Raw genomic sequence first — 21233 nt, forward strand, 5'->3', positions numbered from 1 at the left:
AGGTCTGTGTTTGGAGAGCCCCCCATGGACTTTGCAGGGTCTGTCTCTTTTTATTTTTTCTAGGGTGGTGTCAACTTCTGGTCCGAATAAGTAGTCGGGGTTTACCGGCTGATTGAGGATGTTATTTTGAACCTCAGGTTTGAATCCGGAGATTCGTAACCAGGCGTGTCGTCGTAGCATGACGCTGGTATTTATTGCTCTGGCAGCTGTATCTGCAGCATCCAGTGCACACTTAATGGATGCGTTCGTGAGAAGTTGTCCCTCCCTGATGAGGAGCTCTGCTCCTGCTTTGTATTGGTCAGGGAGATGTTGGGAGTAGGGTTTCTAATGTGTCATAGTGTGCGCGATCGTAGCGAGCTAGGAGCGCCTGGGTATTGGCAATCCGCCATATGTTAGCTGCCTGGGCTGCAACCCGTTTGCCGGAGGTCTCTAGCACCTTGGACTCTTTGTCCAGGGGAGGAGCATCACCAGTTGTCTGCGAGTGCACCCGTTTGCGAGCATTAGCGACTACGATGGAATCCAGAGGCAACTGGCCTCTAATGTACGTAGGGTCCCCAGGCGCCGACTTATATTTGTCGATCCTGGGGTTTATTACTCTTGCCCTGGTGGGTTCTTTGAAAATGTCCTTTGCTGGTTTGAGGACACCCTTCAACATGGGCAGAGTTTTGATATTCCTTTCTGAGGATGCGAAAGTATCCATTAGAAAATCGTCCTCGATTGTGTCAGAGTGGAGTTGCACACCATGATTGGCCGCAGCACGTTCAATGAGGGCGTAGAATGCGGCAGTGTCCTCTGTGGGAGACGTTTTCGCGCCATATAGCTGCGTGTCCTGTGTATCCATAGCTGCACCCGGGTCTACAGGGTCGTCCCAAGCCTGATCAGGGTCCTGTTGGCCTTCAGGGTCCATCTCCCTGGGGTAGGGGACGTCGTCACCCATGTAGTCCTCCAAAACGTCGGTTTCGGAGGGTGTTGGAGAGAAGGACTGTGGCTCTGGGTAAGAGGTATGGAGACGTTCGTAAAGAACTGGTTCCGTCCGCTGGCAGCTTTTTCTTTAGCGGGATCCGGTAGGAGTCCAAAAGCTTGCTCTGAAGATATTCTCCACTTGTGGAGCACAATTCTGCCGGTGTCGGCATCGATGATGTGGGACGGTGATGTCTCTGTAGGAGAGGGTTCGGCAGGTGTGATCCTAGTTTGGGTGACACGTGTTCTGATTTCAAACAGTTTTGGCGCCGTGGATGGCGGCAGGCCAAAAGTGATGTTGGGTGTTGCTGGAGAAGCTTTTTGAGCCTTTTTCGGCTCGGAGCCCGAAGTGTCCTGGAGGGCTGCCTTTTCTTTGATGCGTTGCAAGGACAATGCTACTTGTCGCACCTGGAACGCCGACGGTTCTTTGGCGCCGAGCGGTTCTGTAGAGGCAGGCGTGGACTTCTTTGGAGCCACGGGGTCATCGAGTCGATGAGGGGTAGTAGCTGTCGACGGCGTCGATGATTGGGCCTTAGGTGCTGCTTTGGTAGTGGTGTGCGACGCAGTGGCCATTTTGACCTTCGTAGCCGGAGCCGATTGTTTCGGTGCCGGGGCTGTTTGGCGGTACCGATGGCCTTTTTCCGTGTGTCGGCGCCGACGTCGGCTGCTGCGAGTTCGGCACCGAAGTCCCGTTTTGTGCGGTCGGTGCCGACGGGTTTGGCTGGCGTCGAAGGTGTAGTGGGCTTCGATCCGACCAGTGTCAGTTTCAGTGGAACCGATACGATACGACTATTGGTTTCGAGGAAGGGAAACCAGTCGTTTTGGGTACTAATGGCTTTCGCTGAATGTCCGAGGCCGGGCCAGAGGGCGGGGCCGAAGAACTGCGGGATAGGTCTTGGGTAAGGCCCGAAGGCGATCCTTCGACCGGAGCCATAGACTGACGCACTGGGATATCCTCCGTCTGTACGGGTAGGCCTTGCTCGTTACCGGAGCTACTTTCTTCGGCCCCTAAGGCCTCATCGTAGTCTCCTACCTCGGTGTTGGCTTCTTCCCTGTGAAAGAGGTGTTCTTCGATGTCTTCCGATCCGGAATCGTGTTCGGAAGCGGGGCTGGATGGTAGGTTCTCCACGCCTTCCACATCTTCGTCCTCGGCGCTGAAGATGTTGGTCGGGGCCGGTGCCTCTTGCTGCGCTTCAAGTCTCGCTGCTTGTCGATTCCGGAGAGTCTTCTTGGATCGGAATCGGGCACAGGCCATACATGTGGATTCGTCGTGATCCGGTGAAAGGCATTTGTTGCACACCGGGTGGCCGTCGACATGGGGATATTTCGCATTGCAAACAGGACACCGCTTGAATGGGGTCCTCGATTCCATCGTCGATGTGGAGTCGATGGTCGGATAGGATGCGAAAAAGTTGTTTGTGAAGTCAGTAAACTAACAAGTAACTGTCGATACCGATCGGGAACAGTACCGACACGAACTAAAGGCCTTTTGGCCTTAAAAAAAGTTTTCCCTAACTTGAGTCAAGATAACCACATCCGAACCCAATGGCGGAAAAAAACAATCTGAGGATGGAGAGGATGCCCATGCGCACTGTGGTCCAGGGGAGGAGTCACCTATCTCAGGATACTTCGAAGACTCTTCCAGGACAACAATGTGCAAACATCCGGACCCAACACTAGGCGGCGATCTATGCACAGATATGAATTCAGCAGCCCACATGCCTCGAACATGATCAGAACAAAGAGGAGATTAGGGGGCCCACAAGTACTAGAGTCCTCCCTAGAATACACTTGGGCAGTATCAGAGTGCTTCTTCCTCAACTTACTACAGCCACTGGGAATGTGCTGGACCCTACTTCTGGAGCCTCCAGCAAGGCTGTGCAGATTCCTTCCCCTCTCGCAGACAGGCTGGCTTTTAGGCGCTGTAGGGCAGGTCCACAGCTTCTTTAGCAGGAAGGCCAGACTTCAAGTGATGTCCCCTCACCTCTGGAAGACTGGCTGTAAGACACCAACCCTGGTTGCCTTGCAAAGCACTGCATTCCTTGGTCAAAAGTAACTTTAACAAGAACAAAGTGGGGTGGTTTGGGTCACACTTTAAAGGCACCACATCTGGACATGGTATGTGGATCAACGGTCTCAAACTGCAGAATCTGAGTGGTTCTCATTTTAAGAGTCCTCTTCAGGCTGTTCTCTACACAATGCCTGTTTCACACCGTTCCTCCGCACTCGTGGCGGAGGCCCCACAGTCGAGGGGAGTTCTGCACTTGGGGATGACTCTCCGCAATGAGAGTTCTCATGGCGGAGATTCCACCCCAAGCGTTGAGACTGTTCGACGACTGTGAGCCTCCGCCACGAATGCAGACACCCTTTGTGAAACCGGTCCACAGTATTGAGGCATGACTTCACACCAGAAAGCATTAGACCTGTCTCCATCCGGAGGCACCCACAACCAAGGCACAGAGGTATGGAGATTCTGAACCCGGCTGTCATCCGTCCAAATGAAAGTATATTCTGAGATAGACCCAAAAAACCAGTTTATAAACTCATGACCAGATTTACAAATAAACACTTACCCACATGAGAGTTGTACAGTCCACCGGATACAAGACCATGCTTTGTCCAGTAATTCCAGGCTCCAGCAGGATAGCCCCCATTACAACTGCACGAAACAGGTTGAAAACAAATATTAAGGTATTGAACTATGATTAAGAAACTGAGCTCATCTAAAAGCACAAATCAAGAAACTGCATGGTGTACAAAGTTGGAAAACTGCACAAAAGAACTGCATTTACATACTGAACAAGAGCAACATGAACTCCTTAAAAGAATCAAGAATGCTCTAGTTACCTAGCTGAAAACAGACTGTCGGCCATATAGTAGCGCAATACAAGAATTGTAGGGTTCTGCAGCATTACTTTTTTTTTTTTAAAGGTCACAACTGGTGGTGCTTCAGTGGATGTATGCTTTAGAAGATAAATGGTGTAGAAGTAAGAAAATGCAGGTAATGTACAGTTACACCTTTAGTTTTAATCTTCGTCATTACAAGGTTCACGTGAAGGTGTGTGTGTGCACTATTAACAGCTGCCAATCCTAGGTCACAGGTGTCTTACAATGATGACCACAGGTATGAGTAGCGTTGGCCATCCCTGGACACGTGTTTCGAGGTTGTTGCCTCTCATCAGCAGGGACGGGCTCATGGTGTACGCCCTGCGCGCTACGAGAGGTATTTACCTGATAACGATTTTAGCAGCTTACCCAGCAACCCCACACACTTTCCTACTCCCTGCTGACGAGAGGCAGCTACCTCGAAACACGTGTCCAGGGATGGCAAACGCTACTCATACTTGCATTCATGACTTGGGCATAGGCGTACTCGCCGACGCTGACCTCAGGGACCACTTTTCATTGGGGTAACACGCTTGGTAGGTGGAGCAGTGTGCGACCAATTAGACTTTAGTTTCTAGCTTCACTTTAACCATTTAGATCAATCTTGACAGAGCGTTTTAGGTTCCCCGGAAGGCTATATGCATTGTTTGCAACATACCTCTGGTGACGTTTGAAGTGTCCATTTATAAAGTTTTAAAAACTGCACAACTGTGCATTCAGAATTGGGCCACCTCAGAGCCAAGTGGCCAATTCTGTATTTACTGGTTAACTGCCGATTTTCTGGTTTACCCAGCCCCTGTCGCCAATTAAAAAATATGTACACCCTATTTTGGGTGTTTACACAATTCAGTATCTCAGCACATATTTGAGGGCAAAATGGGAAGCAGGAGAACCAAGGTCCTGGTTGTGTTGTAAACTTTTGTCCAACTGGTATAGTTCGCAAAAATGCTATATGTATACCTTTGCAGTACAATTGTTGTCATGAACTACTACAGCTGCAATCTGTATACATCTGAAACAGTTAAGTGTGAGGTCTCTACTGCCCAACTTTGCGAGGCAACTTTATAGAGCTACACTGATAGAGAGAGGGAGTTGGCTGCTGAGCTAGTAAAAAAGGAACACAAACGGTAATGAAAATGAACGCGGTCAATCTAGTCCATTTGTATCCATATTCTATACAATCAGTACAGGATTATTTATTTTTAATAAAAAGACTACAGGTATACGCACCCCATTCCACATTCCAGACCACAGCAAGACAGCAGATCCTCTGCTGAAATTTCTGCATTTGCCTTTCCATTAGAATGGACACAGATTCGGTCTGAAATGGCTTCCACGGCTCCAAAAGCCTGCAAGAACATTGCACAACTTCAGAAAGAGTAAACAAATGGAACAGAGAGCAAAATATTAATGTTATCTTTTAGCACTGAAGAAAAATATTCCATTACAGTGTTTGATTGCTATACTATGGCTCCTGCAGTCAGTTATTTTTTGTAGCCTCCCTGTAGTCCTGATGCAGCCGCCTTGCTGCCCTTAGGCATTAAGGGTTGTGGAATACCGCATAATGCAGAGCAACTAGCTTCACTTTGTAGTGCTGGTTTAACAGAGTATAGAAGGTTCAGAGACCCCAATCCTTCTACAACACATCCTGAACGCCAAAATACAGACCAACCCACTATTTCGGCTGCTTATCCAACTACCAACACTTCCTGTTTGCGACCACAGGCTTTAACTTTATTTACCATTTAGTACATCATAGGAATACAGTCATAGGTGGTCACTCATTACAATTAAGATAAAATTGAGTATTAAACGTCACTAATCGACATGTAATTTACCTATTAGAGGAAGCATAGCAACAAGGAATAAAAAATGTTTTAAAAAAATGTAACAGTCCTGAAGGCCCATCCCTCCACCCCGAAAGCAATCTTCCTCCTCCCAGCAGTAGGTCTATAGTCCCACTCGTGTCCAACCACCTCAGATGAAGCCACATAGTCAGTCATGAGTACTGTAGGGTACCACAAAGTAGAGGAAATCCATCACTTGACGAGAGCGAAGCTAGTTACGCAACCCCTGTAGGAACAATGCCCCGTTCCAGTTGGGAGCCAGGGGCTTGTGAAGCATTTTCCACATAGGACCTGTATGGACACCAGATGTCCTTGGGGCAGAAAAAGCTAGGCAGTGTACTGGAGTATATTTCGCTGTTGGTGTTACAGTAAGCCAGAATGTTTAGCCAGCCTTGCAAAGTGGGAGCTGACCTACGGCCCCAGTGACCAGCTATTTCTCTTTTGGCTAGCAGCAGGCTGAGAGATGTGAACCTCCTGATGCCCCTAGGGAAGTGGACCACATGCCCCAGTAGTGCCGCTTCAGGTGTGGGGACGAGTGACAGCTCGGTCATATCGCCTAGTGTACCAAGCACCCCCTCCCAGTATCACTGTAGTTTTGGGCATGACCATGTGAGGTGTGCAAAATTAGCATAAGGGGCATTGTATTTACGGCAGGTATGGGCAGATTCAGTCTATGGCAAGGGGGATGTATATTCTTCGTAAGAACACAGTGTAGGTTATGCCTGCTGTTGAGTGATACTTCCTTACTGTACAGCATTTAGTCCATTGGTCGCCTGTGATGGGGCAGCCTAAATCTTCCTCCCAATGTTTGCTGATCTTGTCGTCAGTGACCGGAATCATCCCAGTGCATGTCTTATACAATTTAGATACGACATGAACCCCCACTTTCGTTTTCAATGACGAGTGAGAGCGGAGTGAACGAGTCCGGGTCAATGGGGAAACCAGGCAGCGTGGCACGAAGAGCCGAATGAATCCGGCCTAGTACAAAGCTGTCCATATACGTGGCGTCATGGAAGCGGACATCCTCCATCACCGAGAAGATGTGACCATCCGGTTACAAATAACCCAGTTTAGAGATAAATTTGTCCAAAGTGCGCTGCACCAGTTTTTCACCTGCGATTGGCAGCCAGCGGGCGTTGGGAACAGGAAGAGCTGAGGAATAGTGTGAAGGCGCCGGTGACTCATCGCAGCTTATCCCAGGCCCAGCTGGTAGTGGAAACAGTCTGGATATCATTAGGGTCTCTAGCTATGCCCTTGGGTAACAGTGGATAACCGCTCAGGAAGGACTAAATCAGGCTCTGGGCGGAGGAAGAGAATCCTAGCATCAGGGTGGAACCATGCAAAGCCATAGCTGCATTGGGCCACCAGATAAAACGAGTGGAAATCCGGCACCCCGAACCCTCCTCTGATATGGTAAAGTGAGCACCTGCCAGCGCACACAAGCCAGTACACGGCCTGGACACTCGCCTTATCGCCGAGCGGATTGATATTTGCCTAAATGAAATCTCTCGCGATCCGCATTATCCCTGTACTCGGTGAGGCGGGCCAAACGTTTCCCGCCGTGTCAGGTGTGTTACTGCGTTGTACAGTTGTCAGGTAGCATTCTAAGCGTGAGAGCATTTTACAGAGATCCTGGATAACCCCAGCATGTTTAGCAATACAAACACCCCCAATGTATGCCTTGAAGCCCTCCCACAGAACCACCCAGGTGTCAGAGCCCGTATTGATCGTGAATTATTCAATAGCCTCGCGCACTTCAGTATGGAAAAGGTAATCACTAAGGGCGCGATTTGGGAAGCGCCATTGCCGTTCAAACCCTTCAAGTCGGGGAACCCTAAGGAGAAGTTTAACCGGGGAGTGGTGAGAGTATGTTCTCGGGAGAGTCACAAGGGAATGGGTCCAGCTGGAGAGGCCAGGGGAAACCAGCCAATAATAGATTCTAGTCCAGGTGTTGTGTTTGCCAGCGTAATGTGCATATTCGGTGTGGGATGGGTTGTGCCTGCGCCCAACGTGTAGGAGAGAGAATTGCTCGCAGAGATCAAGAAGAGCGCGGCGCGCATGTGGTTTAGTGACAGGGGAGTCAGCAATGCTATCTACTGTGAGATTAACGAGCAAATTGACATCCCCCCACTCCCCCTAATAAGAGGATGGGATCTATCTTTGAAAGCTGGGCATGTAAAGTATGAAAGAATTCTGGAGAATCCGTGACCGCGTGACAATTAGGTATCTACCCTCATTGTCCGTTACAACTAAGCGGGGATGGATGGGGACCCTCTTGTGAAGGAGACCCTTGACCTCTGGGTAGGTTGCCCCCCCATTCGCACAGCGCCACCTGTGCGTCCAGCTCCCTGCTGCTGCTGAATCAGAGGCCCTCCTCCACCTGCAGGCTACCACCTTCGCCTCATCCCTGGTGGCCAGTGGTAGGCAGGTTCTTGTCGTGAGCATCACTGTTACGGTCTTGTCCCTCTGTATTTGTGCCCCCACTGTTTTTGCCCTTCCGTTCGGTGTCCTGAACACCAAGGACACAATCAAGACCATGGGCACAATCCACTCCTGCTCCCCATTAGACCCTTTTCAACACCACATCTTCTTCAACACCACATCTTCAACAACGCCGGCAGCTCCATCGCACCCCACCTGCGCAATGTCATCAACCTCTCCTTTGAGACCGCGACCTTCCCAGAGAGCTGGAAACGCGCAGAGATCAACGCCCTACTCAAAAAACCCAAGGGGGGCAGGGAGCTACCTCAAGAACTTCCAGCCCATCTCCCCGCTTCCATTCCCAGCTAAGGTAATCTAGAAGATAGTCAACATACAGCTCAACATACAGCTCACCCGCTACCTCGAAGAAAACCGCATCCTGAACCCCTCCCAGTCAGGATTCCGCAGCAACCACAGCTCCGAGACCACCCTCATCGCCGCCACAGACTACATCAGGATCCTGCTGGACAATGGCGAGATGGCTGCCCTCATCCTCCTGGACCTCTCCGCCACCTTCGACAGTCTGCCACCGCACACATGCCTCCACGACGCAGGGTTCCGAGACAAGGCCCTGGATTGGACCACCTCCTTCCTTCCCGGCAGAACCCAGAGCGTCCGCCTCCTCCCATTCCGATCCGAAGCATCTGCGGCGTACCCCAGGGATCTTCCCTCAGCCCGACACTGTTCAACATCTACATGGCTCCCATCGCACGCATCGCCTGACAGCATGACCTTACCATAATCTCCTATGCTGACGACTCAACTGATCCTCTCCCTCACCAAGGACCCCCTCACCGCCAAATCCAACCTACACGAAGGAATGAAAGCAGCCGCCGACTGGATGAAGTGTAGCCAACTTAAGCTGAACACAGACCAGACAGATCCCCATCTCCAACCTATCAGCCTGGGACGACTCCTGGTGGCCCTCGGCACTAGGGGGACCCCCCCCCCCTCCCCCGACACCAACCAACCAAGCACGTAACCTGGCAGTCATCCGCGACGCAACTCACCATGACCAAGCAAGCCAACGCCGTCTCCTCCTCCTGCTTCAACACCCTCCGCAAGATCGACAGGTGGATCCCAACAGACACGAGAAGAACGGTGATCCAGGCCCTTGTCAGCAGCAAACTAAGGAAACACCCTCTACGCAGGAGCCCCTACCAAGCTCAAACGACTGCAAAGAATCCAAAACGCCTCTGCACACCTGATCCTCGACATTCCATGCCACAGACACATCACCCCCCACCTGAAAAACCTGCTCTGGCTCCCCATCGACAAGAGAATCTCCTTCAAACTCCTGATCCACGCACACAAGGCACTAGACAAAACCGGCCCAGCCTACAACAGTAGACTCTCCTTCTACGTTCCCAACCGTCACCTCTACTTCACCGACCTCTCCCTGGCCACTGTCCCGCACATCCAGAGAACCACCACCGGAGGCAGATCGTTCTCCCACTGCGCCGCCAAGATCTGGAACACCCTTCCCCCTTAACCTACGACAGACCCAAGACCTGCTGACCTTCAGGAGATGACTCAAGACCTGGCTATTTGACCAGTAGCGGCAACCGCCCCCCCCCCCCTCCCCCTCCCCTCCCCTCCCCTCCCCTCCCCTCCTCTCCTCTCCTCTCCTCTCCTCTCCCTCAGTGCCTTAAGACCCTTGAGGGTAAGTAGTGCGCTTTACAAATCTTGTGAATGATTGAGAATGGCTGTGCCCCTAGCATAATTGCTGAAGTTGGCAAAATACGGATTTAGGTAAATGAGTTTCCTGCAGAAAGGCAATGTCGAATAAGATAATGGACAACATGCCGTCTTACGATTATCCTTGAGACCCTTGATGTTCCAGGACATAAAGGACAGGCCAGCAGGACCTTTAATATTACCCAGCTGAGAAATCAGTTAGTCGTAGCATGGGTGACGAATGCAAGCTCCTACAGTTAAATGCTAGCCATGGCAGTAAACCAAACGGAAGAAAACCAAAAATGGCAATACAATAGCAATTGTTCCCCCACCACCCCTTGCTACAAGAAAAGCAAGGCAAACCCATAATAAGCAACTATGTTAAGTACCAATTGGCTTTACAGTGGAAAGAGAAACCCTGAAACTGTACATCCGTGTAACCAGAAACAAACACAAGGTGTACATCATGAGGGGTAGCAACGCCACTTCAGCCAACCAGCTACTTGTAACATTTCGGTTTAATGGATAACATTATCCCAATTCAGTCCTGCTAGAATGGAGAAGGAACAGTGCAGCTGTGTCAGCCGGTCCCGGAACCAGAGAAGAGTTCCATGCTTGCGTCTGAGCCACTGTGCGGAGGAGAGTGTTGGTCTGCCTGCATGCACAGCTGAATTCTTGTACCTCAGAGGGGTTATCAAAAATGCAAGGTTTGCCATTATCAATTCAGTCTGGCAGGGTATAACATGCCATATTTCAGACCCAAGTTCCTGAGGGTGGCCTTGACCCCATTATATTTGTGACGGGCCTCTTGCACCATGATGGTGAAGTCTGGGTAGAAGGAGAGACCACAGACTTAAAGCCTCACCTGCCCACACCTACTTTCCTCAAATTGCGTAACAGAATGGTGGGTCAGATAAAGCAGAGCGCCTCTTACATTGGAATACCTCCTGGCTACTACAGCCAAAGATGACTAACTTGCAAAGGAGGTTGAAGAAATCCCCTGTCACAGTGCCCTTTTCAATTAGCCTCAGCATGCTGCAGATATTTAAAAACAATCATGAGCTATAGCTTAATCGCATGGTTGTCTGTAAACAAAGTAGTTTGTGTGGCCAGATTCTGTACAAGAGAAGGCCACAGGTACCACCCTCTTTCAGGTTGTAGATAAAAAGGGACAGGCACCAAAAATACCTCAGAGAACAGCCAATATCTTCAAGTATACCTGGGAACTCAAACACTTTCACCTCAATTCCCTTAAGCGAAGATCCTACCATCAGTTCAGCCAGGTTTATGAAGCTAATTTAGCACATTTGTCATAAGAGGCATTAGTTTAACTGTTGCTCAAAGGGTCCACCATAATCAGGCTGATTCAGCCAATTACTCAAATTCTATTTCCTGCACCATCCCCAGAGATCAGACTACAGGCTTCTGCAACTCCCAAAAACATCTGACATTTACCAGGATGGTTTCCAACTAGGCACAGGTTGAAAGGATTCTTGGTGAGCGATTGTTGGATACAGGTACTGCATCTATGCCCTCCGCCGCCTCAAGCAGTCCTGGCTCTGCGAGAAGGAAGAGCAGCAAGAAGTTTAAAGCAGGCCTGGGCGTAGTTTCACTACGCAGAACTGACGTGACGAAAAAAACAAAACCACAAACTCTGCAGAGGGCCGCAAGTGACGGAGTGCTGTGTGAACTGCCGTTCGTGCTTACTGTTTGAGAGCAAGAGTGTGGAAAAAAAACTCCCCTGCACTACAGTGAGTGGAGTTTCCTGCACTCTGCGAGCTCCCCGGAGTGCAGAAAACCCAGCAAACTCCGCGAACGTAGCGGAGTTCTGCAACTTTAAACTAGGCCTGGGCGGTGATCAAGACTTGGTTAAAAACAGCGGTGGTAGCAGCTCGAGCTGCTGGACTTTAAGTAGAACAAGAATCTGAACCTGCAACAAGGATGCTAAAAGAATTTTTGGGGGGCAAAAAATAAAAACCATAAAAAGTGCACCAATCCGGTGGTCTGCTGTTTCATTGATCACTATGTATAAAGGGATTCTTGCAGTTGAGCAAAACAGATGTACAGCACTTTAATAGTCAAAGGTTACTGGGTGCTCCTTGCTGGTGGCAGTTGGTGCCCCATCTCACATCAAGCCCTACACTCCCTTTGTCAGGACAGTTCCGATTGCCACCATGCTGAACCTGACCAGTCTGGTGAGCAACTAGCCTGCAACATTCAGCTTTGCAGGTCATCTCCTTGAGAGGAGACTGGCGGTGGCCAGAGTGGTAGAAAAAATGGCCACCCAGCTTCTCATAGCTTTTATGTCTCGCACTACTCTCCCTGACTGGACTTTCATTCTCCTAGATATAGCAACACCCCCTTCTAACCGTTTAATTTTTTGTTTCGTTTATCACCCAACTTGTGCAAAAATAAATGTTTTCCCTATTATAACTCGAACAGGCCGATCTAAAGGCAAAGTAAAATAAATCCATTTCTCATGTATTGAATCCTTTAATATGTAAAGTGCGCTAGCACCCATCGGGTAGATTTTACACTAAATAAAACTCTAAATAAACCCAGTACATCTTGATTTACCAGTTGCGTTCAACACCAAGCACCTTGTACAATTTGTTTAAAGGATTGAGGATTTATTCCCAGTCACCAAACGCACGCAAATAGGAAGATGGGAGCTAATAAATCTAGTCAACCCCATGTAGGACTAACAAAAAACAAAAGTAAAAGGCCATTAGAAATCTACGATATATTTCTGAAAAGCACTCTCTTTGGTATTCATGCACCAAGTGTACGGCAAGTGCATTTGTGCAGACTGGCTGCCTTTGTAACTCAGAAGCCCGCCAACTAAACTTCCTATCCCGTAGCTCACTGGCTGTCCATTACAAGTCAGTCAATGCATTTTACTCAATGAAACTTGCAAGCAGCTCATCATTTATTACAGGAAAATACACATTCCCATCTAAACAACTGTACTTTTGAAATTAAAGGCTGGATAATCTCATTTAAAGAGTCCCATATTTGCAACTCTCGACCAGATGGTCTATTTAAGGAAGGCTCTAGAATCAACTCGACCTGGCTGCTTCCTGGGTAATAGATCAGCCAGCCAAATGCCCTAGCCCCATAGTGGTCCCTCCAAGAAAATAATGTGCAAATACATTACTGAAAAGCCCCCACACCCCCAAATATATATAATACTTTCATCCACCATTAGTTTATAAACTAACAGACCAGGGATACATCTTTGGATTAAGGAGCCTGCATTTATTGTCCACCCATTCAAGTGTCAAAGCTGGCAGTCTCAACAAACAAGTGGTCAAAGGAGCTTACCCAACAGGAGCCACACGAGCCCTGGTCTCGGATCTCTTGAATAGTGGGGCAATTCGGCCACTGCGTTCGGGAGTCAAAGTTGTCGGGTAGACCAAGTATTTCAGCAAATGTTTGTCTAAAAGAAGTTTTAATCAACACATTAAAATTTTGAACAGATTTTACAAACTTAAAACGGCTATGCCTAGGAGAAAGTGAAGGCAATCTTTTGTAAACAAGTGCAAATATGTCATCCTCAGAACATTATAACCCTAGCTACTGCCATCCTGCAGGAAACTATGAAGGCCCCGCTGCCTTCTGGCCAAGTCTGCACTATACAAATACCATATACATACAATGAATTAATCAGTTGCAACCATTTGTCATTATCTGCATTATTTGAAGTCTCACTATACAGAATGTTAGCTGTCTGACAAAACATAGGAGCGCACAATATGTACATACGCACATAATACACAAGGGGTTTGAGGAGGCCGGCTGCAGCCATTGCCCATTTTGCCGACCCATCCCCTATTCCAACCAGACATGATTGGCTGTCCGTCTTATTCAGGAAAATCCCATGGCATACTGCAGATGTTTCCATTTTTAAAAAAAGCAATCCTTTTTTCCAATTTTACATTTAAAAACAAAATTGAATCAATGGTAGGGCAGGACCTTCCCAAGCATCACCAGTTCTTCCAGGAAGGAGTCTCACCTGGCTGACTACAGGGAAAATTAAGAAAATATACTTGTTTTTTGAGGCCGTGTACTGCATATAAATGTTCCTCAAGTACAATTAATATTGTTTATTTAAATGCAATTATCAGCATGAGTTGACATTTTCTAAACTGTCCCATCTTACACAAATAGGATTTTTGATGTTCCTTTTTTCATGGTCAATATGTTCTTCACCGAAAAAGAAAAAACGAAGCGTCTGGAATTAAAAAATAAGGCGTAGTTTGTGAATGTTTAGAAAATTCAGATTACAAAAATTCTGACCACTACTTCTAGTTAATTTTAAAGCAGCACAGATTACTAAACCCAATTTTAAAAAAGAAACCCAGACTACAGTGAATTAAGGGATGGATAGAAAGGACACACGAGTTTAGGATAAAAAGATTGATTTTAAAACTGTTTGAGTGTGTTATAACTGTATTCCCCTAAAGCCTAACCACTGCCCCCTGACAATCGACCCCTCGCGCAGCTGAGCTAGGCGCTGAGGAGGGTTGAGGACAGCCGCCGTGAAACCACAGGGACACGCCCACCGAGTTAGGCCACACCCCCCCTTCCCTCTCATTTAAGAATGTGCTGTTTCCAGAGGCGCAGCGGACGCGCCGGCGGTGCGCCGAAGGCGCGCCAAAGGCAAGCCCGTCTGCGCCCGTCCGCGACCCGACGGGGCCAGGGGCCACAACCCCTGCCCCCCACACCATCCAGTTCAGGACATACAGCTCAGCCGCCATAAAAAAGATAAGACCTCCTATTATGGCGCAATGCCCGCACTCCTTCCCTCCAGCCGACCTCCCTATTCAATGCCCTGGCTGCAAACACTCCTTTGACACCAGCCACGCCACCAGCCACGCCACAGGACTACCAGATGTACCTGTTAAACTGCCGATCTCTTCCTCGGCATAGCATGCAGATATGCCTACTCCTAGAGAACCACAACCCGGATGCCATCTTCTTGACGGATACATGGCTCACGCCCCATTCAGAGCCAGACATAGTCACCGCCCTTCCCCCTGGGTTCCAGATCCATAGAATGGACCGGACCAAGGGAAGAGGGGGAGGCCTGGCTATCATTCTAAAAGAGAAATACTGCTGGCGCATTTCGACCGAAGCTATTCCCGAATGCGAAAGCATTGCATTCAGAATAGACTTCTCTGCGAACAGCTCCCTTTCTGGTACCCTGATATACCGCCCCCCAGATTCAGGAAAACTGTTCATTAGGTCTCTACCAGATATCATCGCGAATCGGCTTCTAACCCCGGCTAACTATACAGTTCTAGGAGATTTTAACTTCCATTTTGACTCCCCCACAGACCTTGTTGCTAGGGAATTAACAGAGGACCTGGCAGCTCTGCAATTGACTCAGTTGGTTAGGTCCCCCACCCATGAAAAGGGAAACCTGCTCGACCCAATCTTTAGTAACTGCACCGGACTAACGGTCGGGCAACCCACTCGCCTCCCATGGACAGACCATTTCCTCATCCCATTTACCTGGTCTACCATCAAACTTCCCTCATTGCCTCCCCGTCCTATAACTAGGAGGAATTGGAAAAAACTTTCCATAGAGCCATGGACAACTATCCTTGAAGACTCCCGTCCACCTCCCTGTACTAACCCCAACCAAGCAAATAACTATGAGGGTTGGATCAGGAAATCACTGGACACGATCCTTCCTCTAAGGAAATCCGCTCCCAAGAGAGTACACAAGTCTGCTCCCTGGTTCTCAGATTCCCTGAGAGACCGGAAACGCCTCTGCAGGAAAAAAGAGAGCCTGGAGAATAGATTTCCTCCCAGAAAACAAAAAACACTACAAAGAGGCTATTAAGGCCTACAGAAATGGGGTGAGAACAGCTCAGTCCGCCTACTTTGCAGACCAAATAATGGCAGCAAAATCAAAACCCAAGGAGATCTTCCATCTGGTCAAAAAATGCATTACTGTCAATACTGCCCCCCCAGTCCCGAAATCACTAGAGCAATGCAATGAACTTGCAGACTTTTTCCACAATAAAGTCACGCAGATTTATTCTGCTTTCCCGGTAACAGCCAACAATTCAACTAACCAAAGCCCCTGAATAATTCCCCCCTGCAAGGACAACCTACGCTGGATCATTTCTCCCCACTAAACCTGGAGACACTGCAACAACTGGCAGTCCAAGTCAAATCTGGGTCTCCCCTCGACCCTGCCCCTCCAGAAATACTGCTCCAGGCAGGCCAAGCCATCTTTCCAGTGGTGCTAGAGCTCCTTAACTCATCAATTTCCTCCTGCACAGTACCAACCGGGTGGAAGAGAGCCATGGTACGGGCTCTGCTAAAGAAACCCACCCTCAATACAGAAGATCACTCTAGCTACCGTCCAATTTCATTACTCCCCTGGGTAAGTAAAGTGCTAGAGAAACACATAAATACCCAGTTGACACAATTTCTGGAAAGCCATGCACTCCTGGACCCATCCCAGACAGGTTTCAGGCCAAAACATGGTACTGAAACTGCTTTGCTGGCAGTCGAAGAGTCTCGAAGGATACTGGATCAAGGGGGATCAGTGGCAGTGATCCTCCTTGATCTAAGTGCAGCCTTCGACACGGTCAGCCATGCCACTCTGCTGAACCGTCTGCATAACATCGGTGTCGGAGGCAACGCTCTAAAATGGCTGGAATCATTCCTGCATAACAGATCCTTCCAGATCTTTGATGGGGACATAACATCAGTCAGAAAACCCCTAGACTGTGGAGTACCACAGGGCTCCTCTCTGAGCCCTGTGCTCTTCAATGTCTATATGAAACCATTGGCTGGGCTCGTCTAACCATCAGGCATAAAAATTGTATCATATGCCGACGATACCCAGCTAGTGGTTTCACTGACGCAGGAAAGCACCGGCCACACCTCAGGAAACCTGATGAACTGCCTAGAGGATATAAAAAAGTGGATGACAGGCTCTTCATTAAAGCTGAATGGAGACAAAACGGAGCTCATGCTCCTAGGCACTGCTTCACCCACTTTACTCCCCTCCATGTGGCCTGGATGTTTGGGCACACCTCCCATCCCCAAAGAGAGTGTAAAAAGCCTGGGAGTATGGCTGGATAAAAACCTCTCCTTCTCCACCCAGACCACTAAACTTTCCGCTATCTGTTTTGGCTTACTTAGAACACTAAGGAAGGTCATCCCCCTCCTCCCAATGGAAGCAAAACAAGTGGCAGTTCAGGGCCTGATCCAGTCCCGGCTGGACTCAAATAACGCTCTGTATGTGGGGGCCCCAGAGCTGTCCATGCGAAAACTGCAGGTCGTCCAAAACTGCGCAGCCCGTACGTTGCTGCAGATTCCGAGGACGCAGTCTGCAAAACCTGCCCTGGTCGCCCTACACTGGCTCCCAGTAAAGCAGAGAGTGGCATTTAAGGCACTATGCATCGCCCATCGAGCTTTCTGGGGGTCTGGTCCAAGGATCCTCAACAAACTGGTTACTCAATACCATCCTAACAGAAACCTCCGATCTACGGAAGCCTTTCTAGCCGTAGTCCCAAGAGTGCGGAGAGCCAGGACCGGAGGAAGGATGTTCTCCTTAAACGCCGCGAAGATGTGGAACACACTCCCGCTACAAATCAGGTCCAATCCCAACTTACTCTCATTCCGAAAGCAGCTGAAAACTTACTTGTTTGCTAGATCCACCCAAGCTCGTTTCCATCACTCATCAGTTCTGTTTTTTATGCCTTAGCGCTTGGACGCCCATTGGGCAGCAATCGCGCTTTACAAATCACAATACAATACAAGTGTGTGCGCAATGCAAGACTGAAGCAGATCCAAACAATCTCAGCATGGTCAGTGTTTAATAGGGAGCAGTTTAGGGTGACCTACTGAGCAGGAGTCATATGGTAATTTTGTAATCTATGTAAAACCTGTTGCTACTGTACTATAATGAATGCTTGAATATAGGGCCATTTGGCTTTACATCTTTTGATTGTTTATTAAAATTATTTTTTAATACTGGAAAGGTTAAGGTGGATTGTTAAAACAATTAGGCAGGTTACTGGGGGTGTACGCATTGGTCGATCAGTCATTCTAGCAGTGCCGCTGGTATATGCTTAAGATAGTACCTTTAGCTGCCTCTCAAAAACACCAACTTGAAAAATGAATCTCCACGTTGACACGGACATAGCAAGAGTGAAATGGAAGAGAACAAAAAAAAAAAATGGAATGGTATACAGCGAGCTCAAGAACAAGGAAGAAACACTAGTAATGGGAGACAAAGTCTGGTTCATTTTGTAAAGTTGAGGCTGACCTGTGGTGACCACCATCTTTTATCTGCCCAGTGGGCGGTTAAATGGTTTCATTTTCATGAACACGTGGTTTCGTAAATTGGCCAAATTTTAGTTTTAAGCAGGACCGTTTTCATTGTGATCGCCACCTTGCTTGCACAAGCGCGCCTAGAGCCCCTGCTGCATGTCCCATGACCCAGTAACCATCCTCGGTTGTTCCCCAATGAACTTCTTTTGTGGATCAGGGAACCAATGATCTTCTTGAAATCCATTAATCAGCTCAAGACAGGACAGTGCCCGGAAAAACCAAGAGCTTGCACAGTGGGAGGAGAAGCGCTGAACAGAGGAGGCTTTACAGAACTAGGGTAGTTATGAAAGTGTGCCTACATACACAATCAAGTGCACTGTCTGAAGTGCACAGCTGCCTCGTATTTGAGTCGGGGTGCATGCTACAGACATCACTGCTCTGAAACAGTGAGCAATGAGTCCCTCTTCGGTTTCCAAGCTCTGCTGTGACGCATATAAAAGAACACAAGTGCCATAGTTAAACGTGTGCACTCTAGAAAGTGTGAGTGGATGAACACAGATGCACACCTGTATCCTGCAGGAGTCCCAGTGTGGCCCTTGATGGGATAACAGAGGCTTACAATCATATTCAGTGTTTCTAGATACGATCCAGCACCTCCTCAAGCTTTTCTTTCCATTAGAAATTTGCCCCCAAGATTTGAGAATGCCAAGTGAGCTGAGGAGGTGGGAAGGAGCCAAAGCCGGAGTAGTGGATGCGGTTTGATATTGAATAAAAGAAGTTGCAAAATGAATGGAAAAACTGTCTTTTCAAATGTTCTCTGCTTTACTAAAGCTAAAAACACAGAATTGATGGACGAAATGCAGAACAAATCAAAACATTGAACCCCAGTCATTAGATCGGAGTTAAATCATTCTATTGCTCACCATGCCACCCCAGTTTAGACCTGGCCATATGCAAATCAGTTTTGACCCTGTGCCTCATGGGAACAGTCCAGCCCGAACTGCCAAGCCAGGTCCTCCCTGGATCGGAAACAAGCATCCTAGGGCCGGTTTCGGGGTGTCACCCCTCATCAGCCAGGATAGCCTGAATCCAAAACTAAACAGCTAATGGTATGATTGTGTCCTGCCGCCAACAACAGATTGCTGCATTGGAGAACTGCAACATTCAGTGGTGACACTTCAGTGTAACCTTTAAAGGTTACAACCAGAAATGCAGAGTGTAGTCTGGAGGAGTACTTCCGTGACCCGCAAGTCCTGAAAGTGCAGGGTGTGATCAGGAGGAGTGGTGAATGTGCTGGAGGTAAGAAAGTGGCGTTAGAGGTGCAGGATGTAGGATGCCATCTTTGTAGGATACTTTGTGCGAGTGGAGCCATTAGAGATAGTTATGGTGGTGGGCTTAGTCTAAAAGTAACTTGTCATATTTTTGAAGTCTCTGTACAGCCCATCTGCAAATCCGGTCCCCAGACTCTTTAGAAAGAAAAAAAAACCACTGACTGAACACGGGGTGTAGCAATAGTGATCACAGTGTTATCCAGCAAAGTTACAATTCATTCACATGCTAGCCTTGACAACTTTGTCCCCGTCTATGGAGAGTCTAGCATACAAAGGGAATAAACGGATTATTCCATTGAAATCAATAGGTATCTTAGGCTTAGCACCTGGGGCATCATGGGTAAAATACAGTATTCACAAAGGGTATAGCGAGAGACCACCTACCACCCATGAATGCAGAGGGAAGGCCTAAAAGTCTGTCTTAATCTGTAAATGGCATCTTGCCTCTACATCTCAGCCCATGTCCCGAAACGTTAATGTTAAAGCTCAAAAATGTGTGCATCATAACTAGTCAAGTAATGTGAAAAACCTGTTGGCCAAGTCCCTACTAGGGAGCCTCCATTTAGGGGCCCAGCTACCCTACAGCAAAGCCCCAGCATCGCCTACCTTCAGAGCTTTATTATGGCTCATACTGCCACTTTTTGCTGTGGAGGTCACCGACCAAGCTCATTCAGCGCATTACAACAAGATGCAGTTGGCACATTGTTATAGCACAGTAATCTAAGGTTACCCAGGCGCTTAAGCAGGAGGGCTGGTGGCTGACGCCTGGAGAGGTTAGTCGAAGAGACAGGTTTTCAAAGCATGAACTCAATTCCCCTGGCATTCAGTGTGCAATAGTCGGTGTGCTTCATGACTGGTGTAATTGTTCCATCTTTTTTTTTTTAAAACAAATTTTATTATGTCAATATAGCAATCACCATGCAGAGCCCTGTAACCCAGAGACGTCTGCCAAATCCTTCATACATTTACATAAAGGCAATAGACAATTGTATATTCAATAACTCCCCAACTCCCGTCCCAACTCCCCCCGCCCCCAAACCCCAAAGATCGCACTTCCTACTGCTAGCCCTACTCTCCCCCCTCCATCCATCCCGCTCTCCCCTCGCAGCGTACGCATCCCCGCACCGCCCCCCCCCCCCCCCCCCCAGGACCACCAACGTCCGTGTATAGCTGCCCCTATGGATTGGTCTCCCTCTCTGCGGGGGGTTCCAGCCCTATTCCACGGTAGTCTGCCCGGCGTTTCCAGATCTTAAAGTGTTTGCGTGGGCACCCCCTGGCCTCGAAGACGGGCCGCTCCAGCCCCATACAAAAGTCCAGGCCGTTCTTCCATCCCATCATAGATGGGGCTCGTGTCACCTTCCACTCCCTTGCAATGTCCCGCTTGGCCAGAGTGAGTCCCAGCAACAAGAGATGACGTTTATATACATTGCCCCCTATATCCTTCATGACATGGAGTAGAGCCAATCGCGGCGAGCGGGGGAGCTCCCACCCCAATACTTCCGAGAGGCACGCCAAAACTCCCCTCCAGAAGCGGTCAAGGGAGGCGCACTGCCAGATAGTGTGAAAGAATGTGCCCTCTTCCCTGCTGCACCTCAGGCACTCGGGATGCAATCAGCCCCGCCCGCCACAGCCGCACTCTCGTGAAGTACACCCGATGCAGGTATTTCAATTGAACCATCCGGAGCCTCATGGCTATAGCAGCCCCTCGCGGGGCGGCCAGCGCCTCCCTCCAATCCTCTTCCTCCAGAGC

General features: G+C 48.7%; 1 protein-coding gene across 2 annotated transcripts in view; it reads right to left on the reverse strand.

Moving 5' to 3' along the window:
• CTSB (cathepsin B) overlaps positions 1-21233 on the reverse strand; it is a 90460-nt gene that overhangs the window by 22206 nt on the left and 47021 nt on the right. For both annotated transcript variants that reach the window (XM_085610438.1, XM_085610439.1), the window contains 3 exons: positions 13176-13290; positions 5077-5195; positions 3534-3619 (listed from right to left, as the gene is read on the reverse strand). In XM_085610438.1, coding sequence (XP_085466564.1) covers positions 3534-3619; positions 5077-5195; positions 13176-13290 — 320 coding nt within the window. The remainder of the gene's footprint in view (positions 1-3533; positions 3620-5076; positions 5196-13175; positions 13291-21233) is intronic.

This window comes from Triturus cristatus, chromosome 6 (genome assembly GCF_964204655.1).
Source record: "Triturus cristatus chromosome 6, aTriCri1.1, whole genome shotgun sequence".
NCBI classification, from domain to species: Eukaryota; Metazoa; Chordata; class Amphibia; order Caudata; family Salamandridae; genus Triturus; species Triturus cristatus.